At 29.6% G+C, this 20,796-nt stretch overlaps 1 protein-coding gene across 1 annotated transcript in view; it reads right to left on the minus strand.

The window, feature by feature from the left end:
- Positions 1-2,467: 2,467 nt before the first annotated feature.
- Positions 2,468-20,796, minus strand: part of LOC113367103 (protein bark beetle-like) — a 62,057-nt gene continuing 43,728 nt past the window's right edge. The window contains exons 17-22 of the mRNA XM_026608731.1: positions 20,583-20,704; positions 17,811-17,986; positions 14,587-14,891; positions 12,121-12,500; positions 9,583-9,854; positions 2,468-2,936 (exon numbers count right to left, since the gene is read on the minus strand). Of these exons, the coding sequence (XP_026464516.1) occupies positions 2,669-2,936; positions 9,583-9,854; positions 12,121-12,500; positions 14,587-14,891; positions 17,811-17,986; positions 20,583-20,704 (1,523 nt within the window). The 3' untranslated portion in view covers positions 2,468-2,668. The remainder of the gene's footprint in view (positions 2,937-9,582; positions 9,855-12,120; positions 12,501-14,586; positions 14,892-17,810; positions 17,987-20,582; positions 20,705-20,796) is intronic.

The following is a 20,796-nucleotide window of genomic DNA, read 5'->3' on the forward strand; positions in this document are numbered from 1 at the left end:
TTCTACACAAAATTTATCAAAATGATTGAAACATGATTTTGAACAAATTAATTGAATTATGTCCAAAATCTACACTTTACTTAATTGCAACTGAAGACAATAAGAGCAATGATAATATATAGAATATAATTGTAAATTGGTCATAGACGAATGCTTTTCATTGCTTCTTTAAATAAAAAGTTTTTAAAAGCCTTGCTCACACCCAGGTGTATGATATACGATATACATATTGCAAATCATTTGCCAAAAATATTATTCAATAATGATTCGCAGAATTTTAAAATTAGATTTCAAAATATTTGTATATATTTTGGGCTAATTACTACTTGCTTATACAATCATAAGACACATGACTGTACTTGTAAAACTCATGATAAATAATATATTGCTTTGATATAAGTAGAACAATTATTCGATTCGAATCGATCAAATGTGTCTCTTATTATTACAAATACTATGAAGGCATCCTGAGTCTTGTTATCTTTCTTTAAATGATGATATAATTGTGATATAAAAATATAATCTCGAGTAAAAATATTAATAACTCAATTGTTTTTGTGACTATAAATATTTGCTTAGTTAAGATATTAAACAATGCGATTATTGTGTATGTTTACGTATGATATAAATTATTTTTCTCGTTACTTTATTATTTAGGAAACAGTTCAATGAAATATTCATTATATAAAATTTCATTAAAATTCTCCACAAACGTAAAATTTTTTTTTTTTTACCTAATATTAATAATATACTGACGACAATTTTTATATTGTTCAATAAATTCTTCATAATTACGTACATGCATTGCAAAACCATTTAATATAATTTATTGTTGGGATAAGTATTATTGGTTTGAAAAATAAAACAACAAATCAATTCGAAAATATAAGTAAAATAATTTTTTACCTTCCAAAAAATAAATTGCTCAGTCAGAAAGTATAGTTTCATATAAAAATATATACAGTCTAGGATAACAATAATATGCAGAACGTGCACACATCTGATAAACGAAATAAATCAAAGAAATTAAAATTTTAACACAGAATTTTCAAATAAAGTAAAAATAATTAGTACTTAGTTATAAAAACAAAGTAATTAAGCTAATATAATACTATTAGTTTATGATTCAAAACAAAACTATGCGCCGAATATATTTTTATAAAATATGAAATAAATATAATATTTATCATTGAAATGTTAATTTGCAGCCAAATAGTCAAAATAAATACAATAAATAATTTATCCATTCAATATGTACGTTTCGACATGGTATAATATATAATATATTATTTATTATTATAATATATAATTTAATATGTATAATATGTGTGTCATCATTTAGCAAGTTAATAAACTTGAGCCAGGAAAAACCCACACTAAATTTGTGTGTCAATCATTGTTTTATAAACTTTAAATAAATTAAAATATTAAAATATAAATAATAAAAATATGTAGTTGGTCAGATGATTTTCAAATTGAAATGGTTGGTAATCATGTGACTAACTATATAACTTTATTATTGTTCTTTCACTTCATTTCGCTTCTTCATAAAACAATGTGTTTAATTTTGTGTGTGCTTTTTATTTTATTGTTCTTTATTTTCACAATTTGGCTGCAAATAACTAGGTTACATAATATAATTATTAACTTTGTTAATAATTATATTTTGTTGTTACGAATTAAAATAATATTTACCATGTTGGCTGCGGAAGTCGACAAGGTGTCGACAGGGCGTCGATAGAGTGTCGACAAGGTATCGACAAGGTGTCGACAAGGTATCGACAAAGTGTCGACAGAGGGTCGACAAGATGTCGACGAGGTGTTGACAACTTCTCTTTCTTCTCTTGCGAGAAAAGAAAGAAAGAAAACAAAGTATCGACAATGCTACATTTACTTTAAATCTATCACCAAACTAGTTAATGAATCCTATCTATAGAAGAAGGGCCCAAAGAACAGTTTTTGTCCCCGCGACTGAGTTACTGTTTTCTGATGTTTCAATACAATTGAAACTATTTGTCCTAGTTTCAATTACTATATAGAATCTATAGAGTAATTGAAACTAGGACCAAATAGTTTCAATTTAATTGAAACATCAGAATATTTAAATTAACCCGTAGGTTAATAAGGTTGCTCGCCCTTTATATAGATCTACTGTTATAAGCCCCCAGGTCGATCTTGTCAAGCACCAAGCAAAAAGCAAATGTACAAATAAATATTTTATAGTAAGCCTAAATGACAATTGTTACTTTCGACTTCACAAATTGTTACTTTTACACTTTTATAATAAATAAAAATAGCTGTCCACATAGTGACGTCAATCCGCGCCGCTGTCCACATAGTGCCGATTGCTTCTATTTTCCCAGTAAAACTTTGAAATCAGTAAAAAAACTACATACAACCGAGTTAAGGTCAAATAAAGCTATTTCTTGAAATAAACGTTTCAGCAGCAGGAAATCGAGATAGAAAAGTCCAAAGAAACGCCAGTCAACATGTTAACTACAATGAGGCAGTAGTGTCCAAAATATCAGTTTACGGACTATCTGTATATAATTAAATACTTTACGGAATGATGATTATCCAAACAACATGAATCTTAATTAAATTAATAAATTAGTCTAAAATCACATAAACGCGTATTTATGCATAAATCGCGCGTCAAATTCTATTATTACATTGCAGTCTCAAGTGGCTGACTCTGACTCCTCGAGTCTTTCGTGAGCGGTTCGCTCGGCCCTACCGCGTCGTCTTCGACATCGAAATTGGTCTCGAGCAGAGCTTCGCTCTTCGAACGTTCATACCTTGATGGTTTGCTGGAAATCAGAATCGGCGACACGGAAGGCATCGCAACGGACGACTGGGGCCTTTCCGGCGGAATGTTTAACGTTGCAGCCACTGGCGGCGGAGGAGGTGGTCGTAAGGGAGGTGTTAGAACATATCTGAAAAAAATGTAAATGAGTCATTTATGTTGTACTGAGTTTATGTATGCAAAATATATATAGTTTTAAATTTAATATAATTTTTTTTAAATTTTGTTTTTATCAAACTACAATTGCCTGAAAAGGCATTCAGTAACTGTTGTGACTAAGATAAAAATAAAATTTTAAAATACTACGCATTGGTAGTATTTCAAGTTTGTATAATAAATGTAAATATGTGAAAATAATTACAAGGAAATAATAAATATAAACTAGTTGGTTTGGTATTTAGCCTTGAGGTAAGTTACATGAACTTCCCGATATGTTTAAATAATCAACTTAATCAATAAAAAATAAATTAATTTATGAGTCATTAAAAGTATTCTGAGTGGATTTATTACACATAATTGAAAACGAACGAACACTTTGACTCAGAGTATTTTTTAAAAGCAAATTTTCCAAAATCAATAATTTTTATAAATGAACCAGTTTCCAGGACTTTAATGGTTTATTATGTTCAAGACCAAGTACTCTATCATTATACCAAGTAAATAGTCTAATTTTAATTTTAACAAATGTCAAAGGAACTACTCATTTTCTCAAACTTTGACGATTTTTTAAAATTAAACTATTTGTCGTAAGGCCGTAATATTTCAGTAAGTTCTATAAGACCATAGTATATATCGCTAAAAATAATTTCATAAAAATCGGCTTCAATTTTTTTTCAACAGTTAATTACAAGAAATAGGCTCGGTAGATTTTCACCTAAAACTAATCAGCATCATTCCCAACTAATATCTTTCGAACAGTTTTTGATTTTTTAAAATCGGTTCGGTAGGATGAGCTTAAATGTGGACAAAAATTTTAACACATTTTTTCAAATTACAAAGAGACGACTTGGCAGATCGTCGCACAAAACTGACAATCTATAGTGCTCATTGAGATACATCGAATGGCTTTTAAATTTATGAAATCGGTTCAGGCGTTTTTGAGCGAACGTCGATGAAATATCTAATTTTGACAAATGCCAAAAAAACGATGCCAATATTTGCAAACTTCGAAAAATTTTTAAAGCTAAACGAGTTGTCGTAGGGCGATAATATTTTAGTATGACCTAGAAGACTATGGTATCTACCGTCAAAAAAAAATCATAAAAATCGTCGATTTTTTTTTTAACTTTATTACAAGAAAACGGCCCGGCCGATCTTTACGAAAAACTAATCAGCACGATTCCCAACCAATATCTATCGAATGGTTTTTGAATTTTCAGAATCGATTCAGAATTGTAGGCTAAAACGTGGACGAAAAATTTTTTACTTTTCTGCAATTTACAAAGAAACGGCCCGGCCGATCGCCGCAGTCCTGATGAACAAACCAATTAGGTACATATCTGGGCGCGTCCAGTATTTTTCTGAGGACCTTGTTCTGAGCTCTCTGTAAGATGTTTAAATTGGATCGATTTGCACTGCCCCAGAGAGAAAGGCCGTAAGTCCAGATTGGTTTTAAGATGACTTTGTATACAAGAAGTTTGTTGTAGGTGGATAGTTCGGACTTGGAACCAAACAGCCAATAAAGTTTTTTGAAATTCTCTTCAACCTGGAAACGTTTTTTCATGATATGATTCCTCCACGTGAGTCTTCCGTCCAAGTGAAAATCCAGTATTTTACAAGTTCAACCTGAGGTAGTTGAACCCCATTGATAATTTAATATAGTTTAACTGTTTCTCTTATCTGGTACAGAATAGACTGATCTCTTGTTCAATTGTGGGGACTTGCAAATTTTGTTGTAACAGCCAATTCGGTACATATTTAGGTGCGCTTGTAATTTGTTTCAAAATTTTATTTAAAAACGGTTAAACGAACATCGCAATCAACTCGCAAATGATTTGATTAAACATCACTCGCCCAAGCGTCTGAAATGGCGAACTTGGTATGATAGGCTAAATAATATACTATAGGCAATGGTCATGTATCATTCTCGCGCCATTATATATGAAAATGCAAGCTTATTATTATATTTTATATTTGCTATGATGAATACAAAAAAACTGATTGTGAGTGGCATTTTGTTTTGTGGCAAGTTGCATAAACTCCCTGAGAATAATATATGTGAATAATGAATGCATTTGACCATTTTTTTAGATCTATCTGTCTGTCCACCTGTCCAACTCTCTTCATTTATTACTGTCTAGTTATTTACCTCTTTACCTGTTTACCTGCCTACATGTTTATCTATCTGCTTTTCCACCTGTTTACCTGTACACCTGCCCTATTTGTCTGTCTTCATGTTCATCTGTTTGCATGTTTACGTATCCACTTGTTTACCTGCCTACCTGTCTACCAGCCTACCTGTTTACCTGTTTACCAGCTTATCTGTGTATCTATTTATCAGACTACCAGTCTATGCCTACATTTATTATTCTCTAGATTTTTATGCATTTCCTCCAAATTTGATCCCAAAATTACAGAAGTATTAAGGTTGGAGAAACTCTAATAAAAATTATTAGTATTATTTTTTAAAGTAAGATTCAAGCCTTTTCTTCAAGCATAAAAATCGGAACTAAAATCATGTCAAAAATATTCAATGACTGAAAGCGGGATAAAAAATGATTAAATTGCTAAAATGGCTATGAAAAATCGGGGTTGGTGATAAAGTGTTAATTTTATCTAATTTTACATTGTATGTATTTTGTAATGCCACATTATTTATAAAAATTTCGACAAAAAATTACAAAAAAAAAACATTAAGGATGAATAACTCTTATCACTTAGGGGTATGAAAAATAAATAGTTACCGATTCTCAGACCCACTGAACACACATAAAATTTGATAAAAAATGGTGAATCCGTTTGGATGGTGTACGGGAACGAACTTTGTGACACGAGAATTTTATATATAAGATATATATGTATCACTTTTTGAAATGTCTTTAATTAATAATTTCATTACAACGAGAATAAACAACCATTGTCATAAGTAGTATTTTATATGAATATATGTAGAAGTGAATAAATAATGAAAAAAATCTGTTTTCGCGAGCGAGAAGAACTATATTTATATTCGTACCTACACGTAGACATTTGTATGAAATAAACGAATTAATTCTACGCTCGGGTTTATGTTTGGTTTGCTTTCAGCTACAATAATGAACAGAATTTTTATTTAAATTTTATGTTTATACTATAGAAATAATAATAACACTGTTCAGGCCACAAAGAAATTAACCGATGTGAGTAGTGAAGTTGCACTGACAATGGTTTGCAAACTTTTGATTCGGCTATTTTGATATAAAAGATGAATTTAAAGTATAATATTTTAATCATTGGTATTACAATGTTATAATTTTTTAAAGATATAAAAGATGAATTTAAAGTATAATATTTTAATTATTGGTATTACAATGTTATAATTTTTTAAAGATACAAGATGTTACAGAAGAGGCTAGGTACGGTTGTGCCAGGATACAGTAGTGACAGTCGTCATAACAGCTAAACTATACTGATTTTGAGATAGGGTCCAAAGGGAAAATATAAAGTATGTTTATTCGAACAAGTTTTTACCATTGTATTGAATCAGCGCCCTACATTAACACGATCTATAGACCGCATTTTTTTTAAGATTTTTTTTTAATGAAAAGTGTCTTTTGTATGAATATAGATCTAACTACGACAAAACGCGAAAGAGAAAGGAAAAGAAAAATTCAATATAAGAAAACAAAAGGTTTCATAAAAATTTCTTAATTGAAAAAATATGTTTTTTTTATATATTGTTATATTATATTCATGAGCTTTATTTGAATTATTATGTTATCTTGTGTTACATATTTTGAGAATAAGTCGTTATAAACCATTTTGTTGTGCTTAGGCTAAGGACGGTTGTACCACTCGCTCTTTTCTTGAATGATTTAAATTTATGATTAACCCATCGTACTTCGGTATTTCCAAAAGACAAATATCAAAATTAGCATTTAATTTGCTTTTCTCCCAGCTAACTGGCTAATTAACAAAATTATTACTGATAAAAGTGGCAGTACCACAGCCGCTCTTTCTGACTATATTTTGTTACATAAAGAATTCATAAAAAACTATTTTGATTTTCATTTACTTTTTTTTTGAGAGTTCCTTCTCTCTAAAAAAATCATTTTGCTATAGATAAATGTATAGCAACTTTCTACTATTATACCATTTGTAAAGAATACTAAAGTTTATTTCGGATGTTATATGAGCTTTATAATTCACGTTGCCTTCATTCTATTTCCTGACAATTACGATTGTATAATATGAAAGTATTCATCAATAACGAAAAACCATAATACCAAGCACATTTTGGAAGCGATATAATAAGAAACGCTATTTCTTCAAAAGTAACGCCTTTATTTTGCGTCGTTAGATTTCAGATACATATTTTTCAGAATTTCCCGTCCAATAAAATTTTATGGACTGTGCTATTTTCCGAGATCAAAGTAGTAAATTTAGTTCAATTCAAGCGTTTTCGATTAAACTTAATGGAGTTCATTGCATTGCATAAAAACTGCATATATTTTTGCTTTTTCATTGATATTTTGACTCGTCGAATTAACTATGATTTTAAAAAATGGTTAAAAATTTAGTGTTAAATAATGTGATATAAGTAACGCATTTACACTTTACGAAGAATGCTTTTGTTTAGTGTTACAATTTAAATTTCAAATTTATTTATTAATATAACTTCATACACATTAGTTCCATGCCGGGTGAACAAAATTGATATCTAATATATTCCAATATTTATTGTTCGATGAATTGAGAAGTGATTAAAAAAATTTGAGTTGGCTCGTATCAATACATAATCAACAATAAAAAAATTAATTAAGTTTACTACAGTAACTTATTAACTAAAGGTTAATAAATTTCAAGTCGATTATCTACACATATCGGAACGGTTTTTCAACTTGCCTTACGACAAATTGCCACTTAAATTTATTGACTACAATATTGGTTCCATATCAATAAGCACACTCAAAAATAACAAGTCAACTTTACTCAAGTATTTGATGGTTCATTTTAATATAACCGTTAAAACTAATTAAGAGTTTTGTTAAAAAATATTACAAAATTAATCCTTTTGGATACAAGTGTGATTTCCGCAAGAGTTCACTGCTGTACTGAACAACAAGCAGACCAGTAGCGCTACTTAATAGACCAGACACAACAGCATGTTTCTACATTTTTCAATCAATAACAATAAAATTATATTTAAAAAATATAAAAAACAACTTTCAAAGAACTAAACATTTTGATAACAAATTATAATTCTTAATAATGTAACTATGAGTAACTAGTATTAACCCTTTCGCTACAAGTGTCGTCCATGGACGACATCCACTTGACTATCAGTGCGCACGAGTGTCGGCTATAGACGACATCCGTATAACGTGCTGTGTGTACAGGTGTTGTCCATGGACGACATTTTCAGTTAGTTTCAAATTTTCGAAACTTTTTATTTAAAATGATAGAAATATCTTATAATTAGAATATATCGTTATGCCTAGTTTGTTCAGTAACACTACTAACAATAAGAGACACGCTGTCCGTACAGCAAGGACACTCATGCGAAAAACACTATCGTCGCCAAAGAAAGGGTTGACACCCTGAATGTCGTCTATAGACGACACTAGTAGCGAAAGGGATAATAGAAAGTTAAAAACATAACAATTTCAGATAAAGCATTGGAATCTATCTGCATGTTTGATCCACTCGCAGTTTGAATTATAAATATAAGATTTCCTTTTAAAAGTCTTAAGTTTAAGTTTTAAGTTTTTGAGAACCTATTTATTAATTAACTTCCCGATGAGTCGAATTAAAACTTTTCGATCGAAAATTAAAATCTTTACATTTCATTACAACATTTTGGCATACCTTATAATTAGAAAAAATGAATGTATGCATGTGTTTCAAAGATACGGGTCAAAAAGTGCAAAACATAGCAATCATTTTTTGAGATCGAAGCGTCCGATTTGAATGATTCAATAATTGATTAAAAAAAATATCACTTGTATTAACAAAATGAAAAGTTGATTAAAATTTTGTAAAGGCAATACCAGTGGTTTCAGGGATCTAATAAAAAAAGTTAAGAAAAATGTCATTTTGAGTTCAAAAACAATCAACAGGCATATGAAATAATATTAAATGAAAATATCATTTAGTTTTGTTGGTAAATATGTACCAAAATGTGTTGAGTCCGTACCAAGATTTATAATCTTTAACCATTAGATTTTGACGTGGCGATTATGTGCTTCGCTATTTTGTGTCTTAAACAGCTACGCAGCCCAATTGCTTTAAAAGTAATTCAAAATTTTCAAGAAATTTCAAAAACTCTCAAAAATCTGCTTATAAAACCTTATAGAAATTTTAAATTCTGGTCCGAAAAGTTCAGCAATTTGCCTTAAGATACAATGCCAAGCACCACTAGTGTGATATTCATTTACAAAATTATCAGTAATTTTCCTGGAGGAACATCGCCATTTGCCAATAGTTTAGTTACATATACGAGCCGAGCGGAAAACACACTTGTAGCCAAAAGGATTAAATTTTATAACAAAACTCTTAATTAGTTTTAACGGTTATATTAGTATAACCCCAATACTTGAATAGACTTGGCTCGTATTATAAATTATGTATCAGCTTACCTCTGAGGCACTGCCGGCTTCTGAACATTTCTCCTTTCCGATGGAACGCTGCTGGTGGTGGATTCCGCATCGCTCATCAATGGGGCGTTTTCGAAGTTTTGCACTTTCCTCTCCAGGGGTGAGCCGTCGCTGAGCGTCGTGGGATTCTTGTATGTTAGATTTATCTGCACATAAGTTGGAGGCGGAACGGCGGGCGGTACGCCGCTCTGCTGCGCGTTCGACGGCGGCGGTGGCAGGTTCTGGTGGTAGACGATGGGCAAGTTCTCGGGCACCTAGGTAGAGATAAATAATAATCGATTAGGATTAAAAGATTTTTTGCATCAGTACCACTATTACTTCTATAAGCTATATATAATAAAAATCAAAACGGTTAACCACTGGGTGACCTTTCGACCTTTTTTTCCAATATAATTACCCATCAAAATTACCGAATGTTGTTTTCTGTTTATAATAATAGATTGTTATTTATAACAGCAAATAAAAAAGCATCAAAAGAAATATTGTAAACACTTTTCCTAGAAAAAATCATATTATATTATTTACTTATATAACAAAATAATTGACTCGATTTAAGGACTTTCTGCAAAATTACCTATTGACTTAAAATTTTAGAGAAAGATGAATGTGGTGTGGGTATTTGATATAACCAATTTTTAGATGAATAAATCGATAAATTAAAACTGGTGGTGTATGTTGTATGGCATTGTGCCTTGAAACATATTGCTAGTTCTTCTCGTTCAATAATGAAATATTCGAAGAATATCAAATGCTTTCAAATATATTATTATAAATACTTTAACTTTTATTATAATAATAATAATGAATAATAGTAAGTCAGGAATACGTAAATGCATTTACAGTGCGATATACAAAAAAACCTGTTTAACAATGACTAGGGGGACATGGCATCGTTCCTTGAGGCAAATTGGTGGACAGATACTTCCCGTACCGTTTTTCAAAATTTTCAAAATCTTTAAAATTTGTTGTAAACATTGAAAAAGAATAGATATTTAACAATTTTGAATTTTTTGAAAATTTAGCTAATTTAAAGACAAAATTCGAATATATGCAAAAATTTTCATTTTAGATTTTTTGCGATTACTATAACTCCCTGAGGTTAATAAAAAGTATTAAGATATTTAAAAATATTGAAAGCCGAACATTTATATTTAATTTGTTATTACAAGGCTCTTTTGTGCTCGAATAATAAAAAAAATTTGGTTAAAGTTAGCTATTCTTTAATCAATTATAGAATCCGTGAAGTGAATTTTCTTTTCTCATGAATCACTTAGCCAAAGAAAAGAATATTTTTAACTTCCCGTAGGGTAAGTTTTAGTAATAGGCCAAAAATGAAAAATGAAAATTTTTGCATATCTTCACGTTTCAGAGGTTTCTGAACATTTTGACATACCTCAGAAAAAATGGATGTGTGGTGATTCCCACCGATTGAAATGATTAAAAAAAATCGATTCCTATCGGTAGGAGGATGTGCTAATTAGTTTTACGCAAAGGCAAGTCCAGCCATTACGGAGATACGGAGCAAAGAGTGCAGAAAATAGAACTCGAGTTTTTGAGAAAACGAAGAATTCGATTCGAATGATCCAAAGAACATTCAATTCATAATGATGGGGAGGAGTGGTGATTAGTTTTTGGCAAAGGCAGATTCAGCCATTTCGAAGATACAAAGCTAAGTGTGCAAAAAAATTGCAGTTTTTGAGAGAACTGAGCATTCGAATTGAATGATTCGGCTTGCGGTGACAAAATAATTGCTTTTCAAAAAAAATTTTTTATGTATCGAATAAATAATTAAGATTTTAATTTTAATTCTGGCTTAAGTTCCAAAGCTCACTTATATACTTTAAATGAATAATTTTGACTTTGTAATTCAGTTTATATAATTCTTATAAAAATTAGACAATGTTACAGTGTTTATAATAATCTATTCGAAAACATTTAATATTTCTCGAGTTAATATATCTTCAAAAATAATTTCTTTTAAGTTGAAGCTAGAGTGATTGGAATTAATGTAATATCCTCATTTATAATACAAAATTAAATTGAATGAAAAATATCATAAGACTAAATATAATTATTTTCAATGGGTTAATAAAAAATAAATACGTAACAACGGAAAAAAGAAAAGTCGGAGTTAAAACTGAAATCTGTTAACTTGGAACGTAGGTCCAAAATATTATTACATGTGTGTCTAATAGGAAATGATGCAAAGATTTATTTATAAATGCAGAGTTCAAAATACACAGGAAACAGATCTGGCACAAGTACTATATCGCAGAATCATAATAATTTCATTTTATTGAAACATCTGTATTTTATTGAAAAATTGTTCATATATTATTAAGAGAATTATGATAAAATTAAATTAAGTAGTATCAGAGTAGAAGTAATATTGCGTGCGTTTATAAAAAAAATATTATAAAACAAAATCTACAATCTAGTATCGTAACCTCGACTAAGTAGAAATGCATGATCAAAAAACTGAGTTTTAATAAATCACTTAATTAAAAATTATTTACTTACATTAGGATTGTTCTGTAGTACATTTGATGCAGCCCTCTGATAGTTCAGTGGACTTGGAGGAATAGTCGGAGCTGCTCTTGAGTACTGAGGAACATTATCCTGTTTTGGTATAGTTTTATCATAATGAGGAGCAGGCGGCAAACCATTTTCTAGCCTCAGATCTCTTTCTACTTTAGCAGGAGCACGGAAAGTGCTGTGGGCTGATGCATATTCTGCAGTCGGCGGATATTTGTTGTTATCCTCGGGAGAAGCATCCTTGAAAAACATTAGTCCTCGGTCGCTGTACTGGCTTAGATTTAACGACTCGGATTCAGTAATCGATTTGTCAAGTGTACTATTCAAAGGCAACGTTGAAGCGTTGTTATAGTAGTCTGAGTGACCTGAAATGGATAGTTTATTTACTAATAAATAGATATTTTACAAGATAGCAAATATGCTATGCTATATTCAGTATATTCTCTATTGTAATTGATATTATTCATATAAATCATAGTTTGACATAAAAGACAAAGGAATTTCCTAATCGTTGTAAGTATGTGTGCAGGTATGTACATAACTATATTTATTTCTATTAATATATGTAAAAATAAAATTTAGTTACTAATACTCAACATCCCTAATATAGTTCCAAATTCCATTTTTCAGATAAGATTTGTCTGGAGATTATAGTTGAACCGCTGGATTGTAATTTATATTAAACATGCTTCGTAATCAATAAGTGATTCACATGGTTCACAAGTTCACATCAAAATAATAGGCACTTCAATTTATTATCCGAAATCGAATCAATAGATAAAAACCAAACACAAGAATACTCATTGTCCAAAAAAGTATGTTTAATTCACGTGATTTTGTAAGTTTTTCGGCGATAATATTTACAATATATTAAAATCTCTTCAAAATTTTATGGTAGGATCTAAAAATTAAGAGCTTATAAGTTTATATTCTACAAATAATTATTATAAAATAATTACGATTTAAATCATCTGTGAAATTTGAAATACAAAATGATCCAAAATCAGTTATTGTAGTTTAAAAATTGAAATACAATTGGATTTATCTCAAAAATTGTATTAAGGTTTACAATCATTTTAAATAAAAAAAAAGAGTTGAGATGGTTTATATTATAATTTTCGTAGTATCTTTTACTAAAAGACACACATATACATGGAATTTCTTGGAATAATATTAGAGTTAATAAAAATATTCATATACATATAATCTATTAGATTTTAAAACTTTTTAAATAAATGTGTTTTCCGCAGGAGTGACTCTGCTACGAGGCAGTAAACGGCCAAAATAATTGTCATATAAAATATCTCCAGATTTTTGAATTATTATATATACAAATGTATTTAAAAAATAGTTGTAAGTATCATGTAGCTTGAAGGCAATAATTCCCGACCTATGTAAATAATCGACTTATTGAATAAGAATTACCATGAGTGAAAAGTTATTGCAGATTATTCAAATTATTTCAATTTTTTATTATGCGTTATTGAAAAACAAATACGTGTCTAATTAATTGTAAGTATTTTCTAAAAGCGCTGCCGCTTTTTTATATAAATAATAAAGAAAATATTTTAGTATATTTTCTAAAACCAGATATTTTGTCGTCATACAAAGTTTCATTAAAATCGTCGAGAATATTTTTTAACGATCAATTACAAAGAAACGGCCTGTTCGATCTTTGTGCAAAACTAATCAGCACGATACGCAAATAATATCTTTCGAATAATTTTTAAAATTTTTAAAATTGGTTTATAGTTTTTAGCTAAAACACGTACAAAAAATTTTTGCACTTTTCTCACTTAGTGAAGAACACATACCTACATGCACACACATTTTTTTTAAAATCGTACTCATTCCATCCAAAATTACTTGAAACGTCGAGAAAACATAAAATTAGCGTATCATATTATCGCGGAAACAAACTTTTCTTCAGGAAGGTAATTAAAAATTACACCTCTACAAAAACTAATTAGAGTTTTCAATAACAATTAACAAATTTTCTGAACTTCACAATAACAAATTAGAATTATCAATACCTTAACTCAGAGTGATAAAAATTGAAAAAAAAATCATCACAACTATTGATGAAGTAATAAAAGAAAGAAGCAAAAAATACCACGAAAAATTACCAGACCAACAACACAAATATTTAAAAGAATTAAGTGGGAAATCTCATACTCGAAGATTGAAACAAAAATGACCATACGATCTTAAAGGTCAAAAAATAAAAAAATAAAATATATCTCACAGGAGATAAACTCTTTAAATGCATTTACATCCAGCATATTGTCTTATAAAATTGTATTATTTTGATCGGCAATAAATCTATGAAAAAAAATGTCACAGCGAATGTCGTCTATAGACGACGCTCATAGCGAAAGGGTTAAAAATCTGCACGAAGTAGTACTAATTTTACACATTAGAAATGAATCGCAATATCAATCACAATCGTACCTGCATGATGCTCCATACTGTCGTCGACCTCCGGTATTCCCAAGTTAGCGGCGAAGGGTCTCTGCTTGAGTCCCTTGCCAGCCCCGAAAGTCGAGCCGGCCGCGGCAGGATCCCGGAATCCTTCGTTGCGGTAAGCCAGTTCGTATCCAGGCGCGTTGTTGGCGTTAGGCAAGGAGCTGCCGCCGTTGGCATAATGATTGCCCAGTCGCGGCTTCTCGTAATCCTTACCGCCCTCTCGGAACTCGTTCGCCCCGTAGAAACGTGGCTTTGAATCTACGAACGGGTTCACGGTCTGCGAGTGTAAGCTAATGAAGAAGAAATATAGATTTATTATAAGTTAATGTTTATTGAGATCATAACTATGTGCGTCAAATATATTCGGTTATTCAGAAAGTATACCTTTGCCGAAAAAAATCAATTGTAGTTTTTATATCAGTGTGTAGATATTGATTTATACGTATTTATTGCCCCTATGCGCCAGCTTAAAAAATGTTATGAAATTGAAAATAACCTGCTACTTTTTTATGTTTCTTTTTACTGCATATTTGTAATTGTTAATAATCTGCTATTCTTTTTTATTAAGTAAAACTTAATTATGCCAACATTTTATCCTTCATTATTAACTTCCCATAGGGTAAGTTATTGTAATCGTCCAAAAATCTAAATTGAAAATTTTTGCGTTTCTCGACGTTTGGAAGGTTTCTGAACATTTTGGCATACCTCAGAAAAAGTGGATGTGTGTTTGTGTATGTATGTATGGATACAATTTTTTCGGTCACGTTTTCGGGCGCACGGATTAACCGATTTGAATGGTTCAAACAAAATTCGATTCCTATTAATAGGGAGATGTGCTACTTAGTTTTTGGCAAAGGCAGGTCCAGCAGTTACGGAGCTAAAGAGCAAAGAGTGCAGAAAATACAAATCGAGTTTTTGAGAGAACGGAGCATCCGATTTGAATGATCTAAAATACATTCAATTAGTAATGATTGGGAGAAGTGGTTATTAGTTTTTGGCAAAGGCAGACTCAGCCATTTCGAAGATACAGAGCTAAATGTGCAAAAAATGGAACTAAGCATCCGATTTAAATGATTTAAAGAACTTTCTGCTTGTTTTAACAAAATAATTGATTTTGGAAAAAAAAATTTTGTTTCAAATTTCTTTTTTCAAATTTTTTTTCAGATTTTTTTTTTTGACGAAAATAATTCAGATTTTATTTTTAATTCTGACTAAAGTTCTAATATACTTTAAACAAATAATATCAACTTTGCAATTCAGTTTATATAATTCTCATAAATATTAGACAATGTTACAATATTTATAATAATCTATCTGAAAACATTTAATATTCCTTGTACATTTCGTTACGGTACGGGAAGTTCGAGCATTTTGCCTTAAGGTACGTGCCATACACCCCGCTAGTTATTTATATAATAGTGATATATAAAATCATCATATAATACGAGTATATGTATTGTATACTAGGGTCCAATTTGACTTTGAGCAATTACATTGTGAAAACCAAACCAAAAAACTAACAACGAAGGTAAACACTTTTATTATTGAGTTTCAAACATTAACGTTTATCTCCCGACAGCATAATTGTAAAAATGATGGCAGGTTATACACCTTTTTTACTCTACTTTGAAATATTGTTGTTAAAAAATTCTTGAGATATCGGTATCTTTTTAACCGCTTTACCCTATATTAAAAATGTTTCAAATGTTACCCTATATTGAAAATGAAATTTAGATAAGTTTGTTAAAACGACTTATAAATAGTACTTTTTGAGTTGAATATTAATGTTAATTATTTTAATTGCATAAAGAGAAGATACATAATCTGACTGCAAAATTATGATGCAAACCATATGCGCATTGCAACTGCAACTCGTTGAACAGATTCACCTCGCTCTAATCTTTTCAAATTAGGTCAATTTACTTTTAACCAGCGCAATATGGCATTTAAGGCAAATTGCGATACTGTCGTTTTATAGAAAAATTCTAGAAAAATAAATTTTTCTGTGAAATAAAAAAAGATTCAAATTTTTTGAAAATTATAATTTTTATTAAATTTGTATTTGTTTGAATATTTTATTTCATTTTGAAAATCTTATTTTTTTTTATTATTACTTTTCAATAAAGATTTACTAATAGTAGTAAGTTGACCTTGATTGCACAGTAATACAGAATTTTAATATCACTGCATAAAAGATCAAGTACCAGCTTCACATTTAAAATAGTTTGCTGTAATTTTTAATTTTATACGTGAGCAAAATTTCATACCAAGATTGGCTCTTTAAATTAAACCAAACCTTCGAGCTTCGAAAGTTTTACTAAAATTGTTGAAATTATTATATGAAAGGATTTATAGTAGTGTTTTAACATCAAACATCAACTTTTCCTAAGGTATGCAAAATGATGATAAAATTCTTAAATGTTAATTATATAAAAAAAAACATTTTTGATAGTTTTTGTTTTCAATAACTTACCGTACAAAAAGTAATTAAAATGAATTTCTATCTATCGCAAATTAAATTTTAGAAATAATTCTCTCCTTCATTGATCGAATCTCAAAATAACGATAATCTCTATATTGCTTGACGTAACTATTGATTTGTTGGTAAATATTATAAATATCTTAAGGTGCGTTCATTAATCACGTGATCGATTTTTCAGAGATTTTTGGAAGCCCTTTCCCCGTGGTATTCCCCCACATAACACTTTCCCCACATAACGTTTATTTTTATTAACCTATAATTTTTTGAACAATTTTTTCGAATTTACGAAAAAACAGTATATATTTTTTTAAATTTACGTAAAAAATATATACACGTGATGATATCTTCCAGACCCCTGTCTTCCCCACGATTTTTTTTGTGATTCTTTTATCAACCCCCCATCACCTTAAAAGCCTTACGTGATTAATGGACTATTATGGCTAGTAACTAAATAACTAATATATCTGCTTCACGGAAATAATCGAAATCACTGATTATTCATTGAAAGATATCTATACCTCATTCAAATTGCACCACATTTATCAATTAATGATCAATCCATTTATTCTATATATTTTTTACCAAATATTTTCTTCACTTGTAGTAAAATCATTTTGTTTAAGCCCGCAAGCGTATATAGGTAAAAAAAAGGTATGATTTATTGCGCAATAGAAAATAAAATTCTCAATATAATCTTCAAAGTTTTTTTCGAAATATTTCCACTTACCCATTGTAGCCAGTCCTAGGATTGTGCGATTCATAAACATCAAAGCTCCTATCGTCGTCTAAGCTGGATCCTGTGAATACGCTTTTTTCTATGGAATCTATAGATCCGGAGGACAACATTCTTTTACAATCCGATGCTGATTTCACTGTTAACGTGTCAGTGGACCGAGATCCAGACTAAATGAAAAATAGAGAATTATTATAATATTAAATATTCTTTATACACTTTGCATTTTTTTTTTCAAAAATATTTTCTAATAACTTCTAACATAGAACTTTAATCATTGTACTCTCGCTTTGACTTTTTATTCAAAATTTCAGTGTTAAAACTGTATTTTATTATTGAATTTAATTAATTCATTATACAAAATGCCAGAATACATTTTTTTGTTTAATATATAGATAAACCATTCATACTTCATATTTATAAACTGTATTTGATATAAAATTAATATTTGGATAGAATGCTCACAAATGTGTTCTATCAGAAAATACCTGTCTTCACGACGATTATCATATGAAAATACAGTTTGTTTTTATTATTAAACTAGTTGGTATTGATATTTCGCCTTGAGGCAAGTTACATGAACTTCCCGATATGTGTAATTAATCAACTTAATCAATAAAAAATAATTTAATTTATGAGTGATTAAAAGTATTTTGAGTGGATTTATTATACATAATTGAACACGAACGAACACGTTAACACGTAGTATTTTTTAAAAGCAAATTTTCAAAAATGAACAATTTTTATAATTGAACCAGTTTTCATAGGACTTTAATAGTTTAGTACGTTCATTAAGACCTGGTACTCTATCGCTATACCAAGTAAATTTAATTTTAATTTTAGCTAACATCAGAAAAACTACTCATTTTTTAAAACTTTGATGAATTTTTAAAATTAAACTAAAAGTTCCATAAAAATCGGCTTAATTTTTTTTCAACAGTTAATTAGAAGAAAACGGCTCGGTAGATTTTCATCTAAAACTAATCAGTATCATTCCCAACTATATCTTTCGAATAATTTTTGATTTTTTAAAATTGATTCAATAGTATGAGCTTAAAAGTGAACAAAAAGTTCAACACTTTTTTTAAATTATAAAGAAACGGTTTGGCAGATCGTCGCACAAAACTGGCAAACGATAGTCCTCATCGAGATGCATCAAATGGCTTTTAAATTTCTGAAATCGGTTCAGGCGTTTTTGAAATAATGTCGATGAAAGGTCTAATTTTGAAAAAATGTCGAAGAAAGGTCTAATTTTGACAAATGCCAAAAAAACGATACCAATTTTTGCAAACTTTGACGAATTTTTAAAGTTAAACCAATTGTCGTAGGGCCGTAATATTTGAGTATGATCTAGAAGACTATGGTATCTACCGTCAAAAAAAAAATCATCGAAGAAAAATTTTATAACACTTTATTACAAGAAAACGGCCCAGCCGATCTTTACCAAAAACTAATCAGCACGATTTCCAACCAATATTTTTCGAACGGTATTTGAATTTTCATAATCGATTCAGAATTGCGGGCTAAAACGTGGACTTAAAATTTTTCACTTTTCTGCTATTTATTAAGAAACATGTCAATCGAGTAACATTTCAAAAACTCCGTTGAAAAAATTACAGCTTTGACAAGGATTTGGATGGTATCTAGTTCCCTCTCAAAGACTGTTGTATATTCAGATTATAATATTATTGCTCTTTCTGCAAGCCATTCATGAACCATGTACTGGGTGTGCATATAGGCAAATATTTGTACAATGGGATAATCCTGCGAATCAGATCAAGCAAGAAAGAAAGTTGATAATTTGACGCATGTAGTTTTATTGATGATAACCTTTACTAATGGTAAAGGTTTTATCGATGGTAACAATTCTTAGATTATATCTAAGAATTGTTTTGAAAATATTTCAGCGGACAGAGCTCATATATTTAAGCTTTTCTTTAAGCTCAGAAAAATATGGATCAAAATTCAACAAACTTTGTTCACAAAAAGGATGATGATTGATCAGTTATCGAGCTTTATGAAAAATGATTGGACTACTAAAATGACTATTATGAAATACGGATATCTGATAGGACAGTAAAAATATAATGTTGAATATATTTCTCAATCCCAAATTCACAAAACTAAAATGAAGAAAATTAACCCCTAAATAAAAAATGTTAGGGTTGGACAAACTATGATATAATTTTTCTCCATAAACTTCAGAAAAATCAGAATTAAAATTAAGTCAAAAACAATCAATCGATGATTGCATGCAAGATGAAAAATTATTCGATTACTAAAATGACAAATAAGGGGCTTGTGTGGAAAGAGGGTGAAGACTTAGGTAGTTAGTATGGTTAGTATTAAGTATAATTTCTGTGTGCTAACGTAATTATCAGTTTATTCTATGTGCTATGTTAATTTGAAAAAAATATTTAAAATAAACAAAACATAAAATTAAATAATTTTTCAGTGCAATGTATATTACCATATAATAAATAATAAAATCACCAACATTTCTATAATCATTGATAGATAAAATTTATCGCAGACTTGATACAACTGGCCAGCTATCATAATATCAAATCAACACAATTTAATGTATTTAAAAAAAATCAGATACCTTTTATGTTATTTTTAATTATAATTATATATCTGTATCATGCTTACTATTTTTGGTTGCTTATCACAATGTCTGCGAATCGATTGAATTTATATCTCATTTTATGATGTTTGAAATATTGTCATTGACAACCATTAGTCATATCTGACATATATTCTTACCAAGTTTTTTCTCCTCATAGAACCGGGATCCAGGCTATTCAGAGACCTCAAGGATTGTCTGATACTGTTTCTTCTCTGCAAACGTTGTGCATGACGATGTCTTGATTTATGATACCAGCAAGCTAAAACACATTGATAAAGAAAAACGAATTACAAAGCGAAAATATTTGACTAAAAAGCGTTTGACATTGTTGAAAAATCGGATCAATAAATT

Source organism: Ctenocephalides felis, unplaced genomic scaffold (assembly GCF_003426905.1).
Source record: "Ctenocephalides felis isolate EL2017-DRISC unplaced genomic scaffold, ASM342690v1 CF-g0.4_SCAFFOLD_01170, whole genome shotgun sequence".
NCBI lineage: Eukaryota > Metazoa > Arthropoda > Insecta > Siphonaptera > Pulicidae > Ctenocephalides > Ctenocephalides felis.